Genomic DNA, 17,491 nt, shown 5'->3' with positions numbered 1-17,491 from the left:
AAAATAAAAAAAACTTGGTTTTGTAATAGATCCAAACTTAGACTTTTTGACATGTTCATACAAAGAAAGGATGAGGTAAATTTGAACTAGTGACTTCTGTTTCATAAGACGTGGTCCACAGCCAATTGAGCAACCCATCGGAGACAACCAAACTTAGACTTATCTTTTCTTCTTTGGCTGCCAACAATTATGTAACAACAAAATTAGATGTCTTTTTTCTCATAATTTCCCCATTTTGTATGTGCATTTTAAATTAAGTCTTATAAAAAATGAAATCAAGAAATAAAAAAAAATGAATATATATTTATTTATTTTTTATTTTTGTACAAAATTGAACTCACCACCTTAAAGTCCAAAATTATGTGTGATGAACTTCAAAAAAGAAAAAGGAAAAAGTGTGATGAGAAAAGAAGATGCAAAGAACATCATTTTCATGCAATTTTCTGGAATTTCACTTTTCTCTTCCATTTAGGAAAGTGAGAGACAAAAGCAAAAAAAAAAAAATGTAGTGACCTAGGGAGTGAAATGGACTGTGGTGGGCTCCTGAGAAATTACCCAACCAAAAGAACCAACGGAAAGAGTGGGCTAGTTTACTGAGATGTGATGGGTTGGGGTTAGTTGGATTGGACGGTGATGAAGTGATGTGCTATGGGACCCTGAGATCATGGCCATTGATGGGTGGGCCTAAGGCTGACCGTGATTCCTGGGCCACTCCGCCACTACGGGAAAAGAGAGAGAGAGAGAGGGGGCGATTCTTGGGTTTTTTAAACCACAAGCAAAAGGGTTATTATTTTATTTATTTCTTTCCTTTTTTAACCTTGACCTCTACTATAGCTTTACCTTCTTTTCTTTTCTTTTTTTTTTTTGTTGTTATTTGAATACTTAAAAGAAGAACAGAAGAAAAAAATAATTATAAATTATATTATTGTTGTATCTTGAATTATTATTCTCTAGTTGGCAAAAAAGAGATCGAGATGAATGAGAAGAGAAAAATCAGTTTAAAACTGAACTTAATTATGGTTTTTAAGTATTAAGATAGACATTTTGGGGTTATTTATGCTTAATCAACTTTGCAATAGAAAATGCACCATTCAAATCTACAATTATCAAGAATCATTAAGATTAGTTTGCACATTTTTTTGTTGATCGATCATGTGATACCCTAAATTGTGAAATGTGTCAAGGCTCGTATTTGAAGAAATGGTAGAACATCTACTCTTATCCTTCTCCATCTTTCCTTTTTTTTTTCAAAAAAAAAAAAAAAAAATCAACCATTGGATCTATCTTTACTTAAGTGGGTCCTCCAAATTTAACGGTTGATTTTTTATTTTTTATTTTTTAAAAAAGAAAGTATGGAGAATGTTAAGTCTCGCATTGGTTATGTATTAATTGAAACAAGAGTTTATAATTAGTTTAAGTAGGTTTTAAATTTTAATTATAGTGCAAATGTGACTTTTATAAGTGCTCAAAAATGATTTTTCAATATTTTCCATAATTTTCTAGTCTTATTTAATTTATTTCCCTTCCCAAGGCTAGTGTGTTAAAGTAGAAAGCTGATTAGAACGTTCTATTATACGAATAGAATATCCACAATAATTTTTCTGTCGGTATTACTAAAAATTCGGACAATAAATGTAAAAATGATAATCCGAACTAGAAATGCGAGAGCTAATCTGAGCAAGTGGTAAAAAGCCCTCCCACACCAGGTTAGAATAGATGCGTCTTATAAAAAATCCTATACCTCTTGTCCTGATTTCTAACAACCCTGACCGAAAATCCAGAAATTCAAATCCTTTCGTACTACTAATAAGACATGGCTGATGGCCCCTTTGATACTTGAAGTCTAGCCATGATGTGATACGTAAATATTGGAGTGAAAACCCCACTTTGTGTTGGAAGGGTTTTCAAGCAATTTGGTCGGGTGGTTAGAGGACAGGAAGGGACCCTGATTAAAGCCCTTAATAAGAGATTCCAGTCTCATGATTAGATACTAAAAACACCTTTTCCCAAGTCATGTCTATTCCACAATCATTACTGAAAACAATGGTGCCTTTTCTAAACCATTCACCATTTAAATTCAGTGCTACGCATCTGTTTAACTACCGATGCTTCTCCAAACTCATTAAGGTTAACAAATATTTAAGAACAAAATCAATACTTATATTAATTTTAAATTTTTTTAAAATTTTTTTTGTTCAATTGCTTACTATTTAAAGAAGTTATTATTCAAAACTCAGTGAACCCTCCAAGAGTTATAAGAGACACCTTCCCTCATTCTATTCTAATGAAAATCCCTATCCTTCACCGTTACGTATAGAGTTCGCACGTCCGTGCATGCATTTAAAAAAAATAAAAATAAAAAAGACCCTCCAGAATTCATGGGAAAACTTAAAACTCCTTTCGCTGTTTTCAATCACTATAATCAATGGTAAGTGAAGTATTCTGTACAGACACATGCCTTTGATTCCTTCCCTCCTGTACAAATTTTGGTATGTGTCATAATTTACTGTTTTTCCTATATACAAACTTTTCTTTTCACTTGTTTCCTTTATCAACAACTATGGACTTTAATTAGAACCAGAGTAAGAGAGACTGTGTGACAACCTGCAAAGAGTAACATGTGTCAGAATATACTGAGAGAGAGAGAGAGAGAGAGAGAGAAAGAGAGGGGAGAGGTGGTAAGATTACGTACCTAAAGGTAACATCATCCCCGTTATGTTCAAAAATAGATTAGGAGGAGATATTGATAAAGCTGAGCTTGAACATTCTGACAAACATACGTAAATAACTTGTGGAGCCTCAAAAACAAGGGGCAATCAGCCTCCTCAAGCAAAACTCTGCATCATTTTTATTCTCCAATTCTGTTCTTGAGCTTCATTTTCAAGAGCTGCTAAAGGCTGCATAGGCATATTACTTCCAAAAATTCTAGCACAAGTCTTGATCACAATCAAGGCTTGATGGCATTATTTAACTTGTGACTATACAGCAGCTTGATAGTATTTCTCCTCAGAAAATCATATGCAAGAGCAATATCTGTCATTACCTGCTCAGGTCCAGAAATTAGAATCGACTTCATTCCAGTTTGTCTATGTTTCCATGAAACTATTCCTCAAGCAAGGCAGCAGATACACGTCTAAAAGTTGGGGAAAGAGAACATGTTCTCACCATTCACATGAACCCTATCGCATCCGGAACTTCAACCGCTGCAAAGAGCCTCCATTGCAAGGCGTACTAGCTGTAATAGTTCCTCTACATCATGGAAGCTGAAGTCAAGGACCCTTCTAATGGAAGAGATTGCTTCCCCGTTTCCTGTGCTAGCAAGTACTACATTAGCAGCTGCAAAGGCAATCTGGGATTTCCTTGAGGCTTCCATGGCAAAATTTACATCTTGGGCCTGCATGCAGTTGCATATAAAAATCATTAATCTCATGCGTAAGGTAGTACATAACCAAATGAAATCTGATATGCCAAGATTTTTATGGAAAACAGAGATCCTGCTATGCAAGATCCAATGCACTATGGTTTAAAGACCTACAGGTAAACAAGTATGAAAAGTGGAAGTGGTACACGTCCAATTAATCTGAGCACTTGATCAGTGACACCCGATGCATCTCTAGCATTTTTATTTTTTATTTTTGATAAGTAGCAGGAATATAACACACACACACACATATATATATAAAGGATAGACCTTACAAATCTATCTATGTTAATCTAAGCTGCAAATTCCCAGGTCACTTGATTTCATGGTCTGATTTTCTTCCTCTGACAGATCAAGGGGAAAGCCCATAACCATGAGAAAAGTCTACTGTGTTCTCCATGAGAAGAGTTTACATGTGTACACAAGCTAAAATAAAACATAATCCTTCCAAGGGTCAACAATTAGGTGATTAAGTACATTCAACAGGACATGTCTAAACATGGAGACATCCATTTGAATGCTAGAAGATAAAGTAAGCCATGACAAAAACTTTCCTTCAAACTTTTTCCTAATTAAAGTCCTCCAAGCACCTTAGAATTATCTTTTCAATAAGCCTGGGGCCATTGGTCAGGATAAACACGAACCCACCCACAAGGACCAAGAGGTTAACCCCTGCTCTCCCACACATGTAATGAGGGGGCTAATGTTACTTGGTTTAAAGGTCTTTGGTTAGGCACCTAAGGTTCAATTAAGCCTTATCATCCAATACCAGCAAATGGCAACATCTATTTTTGAAGATTCTTTCATCCATAGCAAAGTTTTTTTCCCCTCAAATAGGACTTTCACAATGATAAGGAAACAGACAAAAAATGATAATTGAGTATACATACAAAGTTGAGCAGCCGCACAAATTTGGGACGGTTTCTGGCAGCAATGACATGATTACCAGTAACCTGCAATGAACTGCCATCCTTGCCTACATCCATCTTGTCCATAATTGCTTGATTGTTTAAGTTATCAACATCAGAGGCAGATGATGATGGAGACTCAACTGAAGGCAGCGGAAACATAAATAAGTAAACAAAATATCAAAATACAATTCATTTCAATGACAGCTAGATCACAAACTAACTTTTCTTTTCTTTTAATTTTTTTTAATAGGTAAGCACTTGCTATCAGTTTAAAAATAAGAAAAACTCAAAAACTCAATTTCCTCAACAAACAACTTTTTAATGTCGGCTTCAGTTTCTGCACTACAAATGCCAATCCAGGAAAAAGGAAAGCCATTTTAGGCCAATTGGATTGGCCATGAACCGGGATATGCACCATAAATTAACACTTACAGTGCTGACTTGAGCTGAGCTTGGGCCTGATAAGCCAACCCAAGCCCACCCTTCGAGAAATGACACCCTGCCAAGTCAAGGCATGGCCTTTGAGGTATTACATGCATTCTGATACTTCTTTAAATCATTGGCTTACACTCCATCACTAATCAAGCTATGACCTAATTAAGGGTGAGTTGGATAACGATGGGTCCTAGTTAAAATCGTACTAATTCCATATAATTAAGAAGTTTAATCTTGACCGGATGTGCCTATATTATTTTAGGGAAAATTGCTAAATTGGTTCCTGTAGTTTGACTTTGTAACAAATAAACCATTTTTTTTTTCTTTTCAAAACAGTCAAAAAACAATTGCAAAATACACAACCCATATCTTCAGGACTCAACAAAAGAGGATTAGAGCAATTATAAAGCAAGAAAAGAGTCATCAACGGCATTTTTGTCTTTCTTTCCTAAATCTTTGTTAATCTAAAATTTTTTAATTTGGCTTCCAACCATGGCATCCTTATTCTTACCTGGAGAAACCATTTGTAGAGTCATTTGTAACTCATGTCGGTCACTGCTTGCAATGAAATGATTGGAATAGATTATTCGCATGTATGCCACTTCCATGCATTTGTATGCCAAAGCAGCAGAGGCCATGTCTTTGCATCTCTCATATTCACCAGCACAATGTCTGTAAATTTAAGAAGTTCAAAGGCTTCAACAGGCCATATGAAAATTATGATATCTAAAACAATCTGAAGGAGTATTCAACTTCAATAAGCTACATACTGAATAAATTAGATCAGCTGAAAGACTAATATATTTTACAGCAAGCATCAGACCAATATTAATTCTACAAACAAGCTATATTACTTTGTAGTTCCTTCCCCTCTTTTTTCTCTGTTTTTTCTTCTGATGGTAGATACATATATGAAGGTGTTGAAGCACTTGAACACCCAATTGCAGTTTCACCCAGATGCTTCATATTTTAGGATTTAAGAAGTGATCAAGTGTATCAAGCTTTTAACAATTTATGAGACAGCTTAGCATAGCTGACAATGTAGTTCCTGGATTTAACAATGCAATTGTCCAGTACTGGCACCTTATATTACAGTGATTTAGAGCAGTATAAACTTTAAAACAGTGTTGGCAGCATCAGAATAGACTTTGAATCAATATGCTGCTTTAATGATGTTCCATATACACCCAATTTTACCATACATCATAGACAGATAATAAAAAAAGTAAAGGAAATACAACTCAATTAAACTGTGATGCAACATTTTCTACCTAAAACATCAATCCACATACTGTATGCCACCAATTAATATTTTTTATATTTCACAAATACTTAAAATGACTCGAGGAATCACCAATTTGTCACTGTTTGGGCCTTATGACTTCCTCTCTTTGTTTTCATTCTTCTCAATCATATCATCACTACATTATTCATTATTCTGATACAGATTCATTCCAAGTTTTCCAAGTATATGACACTGCCATATGAACTAATTCTAATGCCAACAACTTAAAATAACTTCTTTGATTTTTATCATCAAAATACTGCAAAGACCTACTAGGTGAAGGACCACTCATCTTGTGATCTATATTAAGGCTTTCATTTTTCATTTTGGTCTCCTTTTGTCTTTATTTTCTTAAACTTTTATTCTTTCATTCCAAATTCTTTTTTATTCCTTAGGACGAGGAAAATGAAGCATCTTCACATGGTTTGCATTTGCATTCAGTGCTTACTCGAATAGCTTTGCAGTAGTACTATATGCTGCAGTTGATGTCGTATCTCCATATTTGGCACTCTTGCTATTACAAGGATCTAACAGCGACGCCCCATGGAGAAACTTCAGAGCTGCCTGGAAGCATACCTCAGTACTTTCAAGTCCTGACCCAGAAACCTAGAGAGCAAGTTAAAAAGTATTCAAAAAGTTAGTATAACATTAACATTTAAAGATAATAACCTTTAAAACATTTAAGACAAAACAAAGAATGAGAGCAGCAAAATATTGACAGACCTTAAGACGATCTGCAGAATGCTTAAGATCTTCTGCTTCTTTCAAAGCACTATTTGCTGCATGAGTAGAGTTATCCTTTCTTCTATGACTTGTTGAAACAGTATCCCTGATCCCATGCCTTTTACTTGTGGGATGTCTTGAACTAACATGATGAAGTCCATCTTGGTAGTCATCCTTCCCAAGATGTTGTGAATCCTTGAATGAATCACCTCCATCAGAACCATCAGCTGGCAATACACCAGAGTCACCACCATTCCCAATAGCTACTTGCACTTGATGAGTTCTTTCTGAACGGACCCATTTTGAAGATTTCTCAGCATTTTCACTCTGCAGCAGATTCTGTCTCACAACAGATTTTCCACCCTTCAGACAAATAGTATCCATTTTCCATTGTGGGTTCTCAAGTCTATCATGTTTAATTCTGTTCTCTCTTTTACGACTGTCACTCGAACATTTGCCAGCAGAAACTCTCATAACAGCATGGTTTTTCTCAACTTTGGTAGACTTATTTCCATGGATTTTGATTTTTCCCAGCTTTATGTCTTTCTTGTAAGGTGCAAAATCATGAGATTCATTCTCAAACTCATATTGCACATGATCTGACTCTTCCTTAGAGATCTTAATCCTGCTTTCATCATATTCAGAAATTGGAGTTGACTGCCTTTTTTTGGCCAGGGAAGAGGAACCATTTCTAGATTTCTCAGGAGACTTATGAGGAAAGTAATGGTCGTTAACTCTTTCCATATGATGGAAATGGTGTTTCACGCTTGGTTCATTAAAATTATGGTAATTTTGTTTGTCACTTTCAACACAATCACTCACCAAGTGTGAGTTTAGTATATTAGAAGAATGACCAGTCGATGATTTAGCTCTTTCATGTATTTTATGAACAGTCAATTTGTCCTGATAATCAAACAAGGGGGAGCCTGAAGACCCATTTTGAACCAGGGGGAAGTCTTTTTCCTTCATTAGCAACCCAGACTCGTTCCTTCCACCATCAGCTTTACCTACTAAGCCTCTTCCTGGGCTATTCATGAGAGACAGACCTACATCTGCACCGCCATCCTTCCCTGAAAGGCTCCTTGTAAAATTTTCTGAGTTGGAAATTCTCAAAGGAGAAGAACAAACCGATTCTGCAGGAGAACCTCTCAATTCAGGGAAGTTCACTTTAATTTTACCCGTACCTAAAATCATGGATGAACTAGAGGCAGCTGCAATACAAGGCTGTCCAACTTCCAAGTCCCTTCGAGAAGAATTGTTACCATCAACAGTCCACTCAGATAAATTGTATCCACCATGCCTCTCCAAACGCTGGTTCTTAAAACTTTTTCCGCCTTTGCACAAACCATTACCATCTAAGGGATTATTTTTGCTACTTGACAAAAGAATCCTAGTTACCTTACCTTTATTGCCTGGTTCACCACTGGCCTTACTAGTACTGGTTTCCTTTCCTTGAAACTTTGATTCTCTGACCTTCTTTTCTTTTTGGCATTCTCTCCCACTTGACTCCTCCATCAGTATCTGTTCATCTTTAGCATGATGCCTATTACTATCTAGTTGAATTTGAGTAGCTTGCCGCTCCTTCAATTTTCTCTTCTTTCCAGCAATAGAACTCTTATCATGATCTTCCCCAGCTATAGTCTTATGAACCTGTTTCTTAGATTGTTTAACAGAAGACAATGAACCATCTTGTGGAGCACCCTTTATATAAATGGAACGGATTTCGTTATATTTCTGAATATCAGTTTCAACTTCCTTCATTGACAACCCAGCAGGATCCTGGTCTTTATCAGTATAATGTGCGCTTTGTGTCTTTGCTTTCTTAAAGGGTCTAAAACCATCCAGATCAGACTGCCTCCTGCTCTTTGTTTTCAGTGACTTGGCATCACCTGCAAATAAAAAAAAAAAATGAAAAAAATCAACCATATGGCAGACTACAATAAACATTTAGGAAACGTCGGCTCAAAACAGAACCCCTAAGTAGCCATTATCAGAAATATTGCCAATACAAAACTATATGTCAGCATCCACACAGAATTGGTGGCCTAGTTTCAAATGGACCAATTTTTTTTTTTTTTTTTGATAAGTAAGTAAGTTTCAAATGGGCCAATTAAATTGGGATATCAAGCAAGATTCAAAAGTACATGGATTCAAACTATTAATTACTTCTAGTAAACAAACAAATATTTTTATTGTGTTATATAACAAATGTTGGGTAACATATATTTGGATCCAAACATCATTAGATACATATTAATAGCCTATTAACCTAGATATACACACATATATTAATAGCACCAGAATTGCAAAACATTCATCAAATAAAATTCACTAAAAATCACTAAAGAAATCAAAAAATGTTTATCATAAGATTCCAAGAATTCACTATCCTAAATAAGATTTATAATGCATCAACTAATTCACTATGTACTGATACTTAAATATGGAGTTCAGGCAATAGAACTGTTTGAACAATTCATGCCAATGTTTAAAGCATGTAAGCAGTTAGTAGTTCTTACCAGATCTTTTCTCCAACTGCAGCTCCAGAGAAGATTGGCTCATATTCTGTAAACCCTTACTTTTAACAGGGACCTGTTGATTCTTCTTTTTAAGGTTCAAGACGTCCATGTAACCACTATGCTGAGCAGCATTTGCTCCAAGTTTCTTCTTTCCACCACCAGGCACAGCGGTGAAACTGAGACTTTGGCAGTTTTGGTTAAGATGCTGGGCATTAACTGAAGTTTCTCCAGCTGCAGTTCCAACAGGATAAGTCCGCTGATTATGTTGCGTTGCAGGAACTGGAACTTGGTATAATGCATTCAAAGCATTTGTTGTCTCCTCCTCACTGAAGCTACAGCTATTCATTCCAGGCCTGAAACAGTTTTATCAGTGCAATGATCAGGAGAGAGGGGGGTAGAGCGAGAAAAGAGAGATCAAGCATTTTGGAAAATACTCTATTTTAATGGGAAATTGTTCTAACCATCTACACTGGCAACAGACTAGTTTTTTGGTACAACGAATGTAGCTTACAGTAAAACACATGTCATGACCCACTGGCTAATAGATATGTGAATTCAGAACGAAGTTCACTTATGACATGAGTCATGATCTGATCTTGCAAGCTCAATAATTTCATTTTCCAGCAAATACAAAAAAATTAGGAAATAAAGAAGAAGGACCTCAGAGCTATTGCTTCTAAAGCTTGGCCGTTTCCCTTGTTATAACACCACCTCACCAAAAATTCATGCACTTTCATGATATCATCAATCACCAGAACATAGTTCTCAATTTGTTCATAATCATAGTTCATCAACAATTATCAGTGAAAAGTCATACAAGTTAACTTTTAATCATTATCATCACAACTGCAAAACCTTCATAAATCCAAGAAGAGAACTTACAGCCAATTAAGCATGCTACACAGCCACTTCTTTGGCAGGTGATCAGGATTTGTACCATATGGTAGAAGCCTCCACTTGTGACACTTGTCACAGCATACCCAATTTTCCTCTATGACTACTGGAGCATTCTCTGTGGGAAGGGGAGAAGGTAATGTAGTTGCATTCTTCAAGTGTCCCTTCAGATGTGCTTCAGGAAATGACAGGAAATCATTCTTTGTATTACCTGATCTCTCCTTTAGTTTCTTGCCAAATGTATATGATTCTTTCTCAAAAACCTCAGGCCTATAGTCCTTTGCCAGACCTTTACCTGAGGTTTCCTTTGATTTGTTGCTAATTGCATGGGATCCTTTCCCAGACGCCTCAAACTTATAGTCCTTTGACAGGTCTTTACCTGATGCATCCTTTGATTTATAGCTGAATGCACAGGATATTTTCCCAGATAATTGAAGATTAAAATCCTTTGCCTGATCTTTACGCCATCCCTCCTTTGGTTTGTCTCTGAATGTAAGGGATTTTTTCTCTGAAACCTCAAGCTTAGAGTCCTTTGCCTGATCTTTAAGAGGAATTCCTAATGCATCACTTACACATACTTTCGCTACCAGTTTTTTGTTAGCTGCTGTAACACTAAGGCTATCTTTTGCCTTCCTCGAACCCTTGTGTAACTTATCATCCCCTCTACTCTTGAATGGAAAGTAGCCTTCATAAGTGAGACTATCTTTTGACTCTGATGAGGAACTATCCCTCAAGCTCTCTTTAGACTTCCTGGTAGCTGCGGTATCATAATTTTGACTTCTCTTAGACCTCTTCTCTCCCCCAAACAATGATTGTTCCTTCCCGTGAGACATTTCCACATCATCATGTTGGTGGGTGGTTTTCCTCTCACAATTCTGTTGCGCAGGAGCCACTGTTCCCCAATCAAAAACTTTGCTTCCCTTTGGCATGTCACAGTGTTCTTCAAACAAATCAAGACTTCTATCACCTTTGGTTCCACCACCTTTTTCTAGATCACGCCCTACTTTTTTATCTTTCAGAATCGTTCCTGCCAAACTATTCTTTGCAGTCTGCTTATCACCAGTCCTGCTAGCCATTGCCAAGGTTTCTTCCTCTTTTGTCATGTTCAGGGAGACAAATCTGTCCTTCGCCCTGCCCATTTTGGCTTCAGATGCCATACCAGTACCATCTGCAATGTCACTACCTTTACAGAGTTTATTAGATTCAGGAGGAAGCTTCAAGTTATTAGATACAATCTCCTTACTGGTTGAGGTCATAATTTTTCCTTCTTTCTTCAAACCAGCACCAACAGGATTAACAGGATCCTCATAACTCCCATTCTTCGATTCTAACGATCTCCTGTTTTTATCTCCAAACTTCTTTTTCTTCTCCCCAAGCACCTTTTTACTATGAATTTTTGAAGCAACCTCATCTTTGAAGACAGGACACCTCTTTTGAACAGGCCCAGATCTACTGTCATCTAAAAGATTTTTGTCTTCTATTAAGCAAACCAAACTATCATGAAGAGGCGATAATAGTACACCGTTTGGAATAGGAAAAGAGGTCATGATCTGCTCCATTACATTGGCATGGCAAAAGTCACAGTTAAATCATGAACATCCACACGTAGAAATACATGATAAGATAACAAAAAGGTGAAAAAAGATTCACCTTAATTATGCTGGAGGGATATTCACCCTGTTTACCAAGAGAATCTGGAGAGACCCCTTCCCACTCTGCAGGGATGCCCTCTGACACTGAAGATGGAGACATGTCAAGACCAAGATTGTTGTAAATTGAAGCCTTTTTTTCAGCTAAAACATTGTCCGGCCCGACTTTGATCCGGAACTTCAGTGATTTTCTATCAGACTGATCAATTGGCAGTTTGAGAGGTTTCTGACTTGAGACGCAATCCCCTGAATTCCAAACTTTAGGCAAAGTGTCCACAGAAGAATTCCTTAGCTCAGGCAGTGAAAGAACAGATGAAGCAGGAGCAGGTCTCACAATAAGTGTTGAATTTCGTGGGGCACTCTGCATGATCATAATAGGCAAAGAACTCAAGTGCCTAGAATATAAAAAGGAACAAAATAAAATGAAAAACCAACCACATACCTCCAAAGGTAGGTCATGACAATGGTTGTGTTGACCTTTTTGTGGAGTCCCAGAGTGAGACCAAATAATAGGAGACTGCTGGTATGTTGGTAAAAATGAACCATACCCACCAAATCTTGCCCCTGCCAATAAGATGATCCCAAAAATCATCATTGCAGATGTGCTGATACTAAAATTTATCATATTATTGTGTTTCGGCAGATGAATCTCCCCTCAATTCAACACTTACCCAAGTTCTGTGCGGAAATTCCACCCTCAAAATCTTTCTGATACTGTCCCAAGACATCTTGAATCCTCTCATCCTACAAAAGGCAGAATAAATTGTTAATATTACATAACACATAATGCCACCAAAACATGAGATCAATAAAGAAAGCAATGACAAGAACCACTGATTGAATAAGAAAAAAGATCCATCATAACATAAAATGGGGTGTAGCAATAAGTATTTGAAAAGGCAAGCCCAGTACAAAAGCCAATTAGATATTACATCAGATGCTAAGATTGAATTTGAAATTATTTAAATCTAACCTGATACCACTTTTAAGATTAATATTTTGATATTAGGTGCATATGAAATGGTCTGGAGTCAAACATTGCCTAGTTATAAAGTTAAACTGTAAAGAACTACAATGTGGTTTCTACTCTTGAAGAATTTGCATATATCGTTTATTGGCACCTCAATATGGAATATATTCAGAAAGTACAATAGAAGTATCAGGTCAACAACCAGCTTAAGTGAAAGGAGGAGCAACACCATGTAATCTAGGATGAGATGTTCTAGCAGCATATTTGATTAAAATGAGTTCAGAAGGAGAGTTATTTGTACTTGACTAGCAGATTTAGATAAAACAAATAAATAATGTTCCTCACATATCTGGAAGCTCCTTTAGTTTCATTGTGTCTCTGTGCAATGTATCTCAGTGCAGGTTGTTTATATTATTTTAAATTCTAGTCAATGTGTACCAATTTGTAAATGATGGCCATTCCATCCTCGACTATAGAGAAAAGGCTATTCCATGCTCAACATGCAAATTTGTGTCAGCACACATATCTTTTGACATATTATCTTTAAAATTATAATTCCAAAAAGGATTGGACATAGTCTTTGATAAGCTCAATAGATATTAATTACAAATAACTTCATTCAAGTTGATAGCCTTTAAATACTGAAGCATGTTAGCAGTCCTAGCAGAAACAACATCCAATATGGAGGAGTTGAGGGAAGCATCCCCCTAGCTTTGACTCCAGCAAAAATAAGATCGAACTGTTAATCAAGCCAAACAAATTTGTAAATCACTTAATGCATCCAATGAAGACCAATCGTCATGACCCATGGGACGTACTAGTCATATTTGCACAATAACCCCAAAGGACTAATCACAATTGGGGCTCTCTGATAATTCTTTGAATAACTCAATTTCACCTAGCTGTTTAATGTAGGACTCTTAACACCTATCCATAGAGCATTTTTGCAATTCACATAATCCAAGGTATCACAATATCCTCTATTCAAATCCCTGACATCCTCATCAGGCCCAATGTTATGCTTCAATGATCTTAATTGTATGGATTGTGAAAGCATTACTTGGGCATATGTTAAGTCCTATATTGGATGTATATTAGATGGAATTGAACTATATAAGCAGTTATAGGGAGCCCATACAGTGATCAGTCCTTTTGATGTATCAAACAAATGTGGCTAACGTGTCTTTGGGTTGTGACAAATAACATCAGAACCTACCTAATAATGTAATGTGGCTCACAGACACAGTAGTGCAATGCATATGCTAATGAAGATAATAGGAATTTAAGTGAGGGAGATTGTGAAGTTATTGCATAGAATATGTGTTAAGTCCTACATTGGATGTGGTACTAAGTAGAACCGAGCCACATAAATTATTACAGGGGAGCTTCAATAGTGACTAGTCATTGGGACATTGCACATGTGATTGACGTTGGTAAGAAGTCTAAAACCACACTACCAACAATGAGTCTAGGGCCAAACAAAAATAAAAGTTAATACATTCTATTTCTGTAGCTTGGTCTATTATATTCCACCACTAATTTCTAAACAAACATTCCAACCAAATAACAAAAAAAAAAAAAAAAACCAGCACAAATATGAGTCTGTTTTATGAGGCAAAAACACTACATGAATAATGAAAAGCAAATATTTTCCTTTAGTTTTCTTTGCAACCAAACAAAAGGACCTAAAAACCTAATGCATGTGGCATTAAGTGATCCATCAGAATTCTCTAAACCATCCAACCATCAATTATTAATTCACACTCCGCCTCTTTACAATTTTTTTTTTTTTTTTTTTTGGAGGGGGTGTTCTTTACAATTGTAGCCCATAAAAACATCCAAACACAACTTTTCGAAAGGCAACCTAATTTAAGCACACCACTTGAATTGATCAAACCACGAAAGGATCAACAAAAAACATCAATAAAAACCCTTACAAAGTAAGAGAGAGCGTCATCAATATCAACGTTTTGATCATTGTCCATGTGGGAGCAATAAGCCTCACCCTCGACAAGCTCAGTACCCCCCATCTCCACTACCACCGACACCACCAGACCCAAACAATAACCCCAAATGTTTACTCTTTCATGAAAAATCCATCCCAAAAAGCCAAATTTTCCTTATAATTTCACTTCCAGGAGAAGTGAAATTTGATCAAGGCCACAAAATATCAAAATCCTACCTCGGAAAATTCAAAACCCATAAAACCCACGAATGTAATCACTCAAAATCACCAAACTCAGGCCTTGATCATCCTAAAACCCTCAAATTTCCTCCAAAATATCAAGGGCCCTTAACTGACACTTAATCAAGAGCACAAAATATTGAAAATCCACCCCGAAAATCCAAAACCCAGAAAAACGCATGAATCAAATGCCTCCGAATCACCATTCTTGAACCTTCTTCACAATCTCTCTCGCCCAAAAAGCATTGCGTAGAAGCTCTTTAACACGCAATCTCTGTCACTGCAAGCATTTATTGTAGCACCAGTGAGGTTCTCTAGTCTGACTAGGATTGTCAACATTTCACTTGACCTCAAAATAGTGACACGTTGTCAATATATGTTGTTGAGCCGCGACATCGTATTGAAAAGAGTCTATGTTGACATCAAAATCTTCAAATAAAATAAAACTTTAATAGTAAAATAATTATTGTTTAGTAATTCTATTCCCCTCTTCTTATCTCCTCTCTTTTTCTAAATTTATTCCCCTCTTCTTATCTCCTCTCTTTTTCTAAATTTTATGTGACGTGATCTTTTGTAACAAATTCAATTTTTTTTCTTTTATCAAAGAGATATGCTCTTCTTCATTCTCCCCACCATCTCTTCACTCTCTGTTTTTTTTATAAAAAAAAAAAAAAAATTCTAGATGACAAGGTGAAGAGATGGTGAGGAGATGGTGAGTAGAATACATTATAGCATTCCTCTCTATCAAATGTTATGAGAGAGCCATGCATATAAATGTTACGAGAATGAGAGGGCAATAAGAGAGTAATGCATTACTCTCTTTCTTTATTACAAAATGAAGAGAATCATATGACCTGAAGAGTAAATTAATTGTGGAGTGATTACGTTTTATAAATCAAAAGTTACTAGTTTAAATTATGGGTGTCAATTCGTATTCGCGTGTCAAGCTCGAATCATATCAAAATATGGATATAAGACTATATAGGCCAACTATAACCTGACTTATTTAATTAAACGGGTCAAATCCCTCATTCCTAACCTTCTAATTTTGCATTGGGTTTGTATGTCTCGTGTCGGGTTTGGGTCGTGTCAAAACATATATATATATATATATATATATAGGTCAACCATAATTAAACTCATTTAATTAAATAGATCAAACTCTTTAACTCTAACCATTTAATTTTGTGTTGGGTTTGCATTGAATTTGTGAATCATGTCAAAAATTGTCAACTATAACTAATTCAAATCTCCTTCCCCATCTCCCTCCCTTGGTTGACTATATTTATTCAAGGTGTTGAAGCACGTAGGACTCGAATTGTCTTAATACCGCCCACATAAGCACTCACATATCCCGCCCTATTTTAGGGCAATACCGGATTAATCCATTTGTTTTATGTTTTTTCTTTTGAAAAACAGAGAAAGTGTTGTGTGTGTTACTTTTTTTCTTTTTCCTTTTTTTATCTTTTTATTTTTTTTATTTTTTTTATTTTTTATGTAAATGTGTGTTACTTGTTTTTGTTCATTCATTTACTCTTTCGTTTGCTCAAGCGTCGTTATGAGAAAAAGTTTGTTTTGAGACGTAAAGAAACCGATCGACCTAACTCATTGACAAATATATATATATTAAGGCCCAAATAAAATATAAAAATATCTACGAGTATATAAAATACATTGCAATGCAACAATCAAAATGATAATAATATTAATAAATCCATAGTACTGTGGATGCTCAGAAAAAAAAATTAAAAAAAAAAAAAATCAAGTCGTGGATAACGACATTTTCTTCATTACATAAGCTTCATTATTTTAAATTCATATATATATATATATATAGAGAGAGAGAGAGAGAGAGAGAGAGAGAGATAAGATAAAACTTGCATGTGATGCAAAACTCAATAAATAAATGAAATGGTGGTGCAAATGTGCAATTGTGTCTCAGCATTTCCAAGATCTTTTTACATATATGAATAATGAGTTACAAGTTTAATCAGGTAGACATCACGACTTATGAAGCGAAAGTTATAAGTCATGTCAAGAAAAGAATAATAAGTTACGGTGTAATATAAAAAAATAAAGGGGAAACTTCAGAAAACCCCCCTGAAGTTCCAGCCGATTTGAAAAACCCCCCCTAAATTTCCAAAGCTCTCACTTAGACCCCCTGAACTTTGGTTTTCTCTCACTTTGGACCCATTTAACATTAAACTACGTCGTTTTGGATGTTTTATACCCATTTTACCCTTCCCCAAAACTATGTCATTTTGTGTCCTAAAATCACAACACATATCCAGCCCAAAACGACGTCGTTTTAAGCATAATTTTTTTAAAAAAAAAATTAGAAAAAAGTAAAAAATATATATATAAAAAATAATAAAAATTAACAAATTAAAATCAGGGTTTCAAATTTCACCTTCTGTTAAAAATGGGTGGCCGTGACCACTCCCATTTCTAATAAGGTGGTCAGAGCCACCGGCCGACTGGGAACCACCCCCCATGGCT

The 17,491-nt window shown here is 35.9% G+C and overlaps 1 protein-coding gene across 2 annotated transcripts; it reads right to left on the bottom strand.

Moving 5' to 3' along the window:
- Window positions 1–2,375: 2,375 nt before the first annotated feature.
- Window positions 2,376–15,293, bottom strand: LOC132170729 (cysteine-tryptophan domain-containing zinc finger protein 7-like). 2 transcript variants are annotated; one of them, XM_059581815.1, is made up of 13 exons: window positions 14,745–15,293; window positions 12,509–12,581; window positions 12,280–12,401; window positions 11,839–12,198; window positions 10,177–11,738; window positions 9,295–9,647; window positions 6,776–8,664; window positions 6,501–6,658; window positions 5,279–5,439; window positions 4,312–4,472; window positions 3,166–3,394; window positions 2,693–3,043; window positions 2,376–2,604 (listed from the first exon to the last, which is right to left on the bottom strand). In XM_059581815.1, exons 1-11 carry the CDS (start codon window positions 14,835–14,837, stop codon window positions 3,197–3,199), a joined length of 5,130 nt encoding a protein of 1,709 aa, XP_059437798.1. In that variant the 5' UTR covers window positions 14,838–15,293; the 3' UTR covers window positions 2,376–2,604; window positions 2,693–3,043; window positions 3,166–3,196. The 2 variants fall into 2 exon arrangements, with proteins under 2 accessions (XP_059437798.1, XP_059437796.1); XM_059581813.1 differs by having other exon boundaries at window positions 2,693–3,394.
- Window positions 15,294–17,491: the final 2,198 nt, after the last annotated feature.

Source organism: Corylus avellana, chromosome ca2, assembly GCF_901000735.1.
Source record: "Corylus avellana chromosome ca2, CavTom2PMs-1.0".
Taxonomy (NCBI): Eukaryota; Viridiplantae; Streptophyta; class Magnoliopsida; order Fagales; family Betulaceae; genus Corylus; species Corylus avellana.
This window is presented reverse-complemented; position numbering and strand designations above follow the sequence as displayed.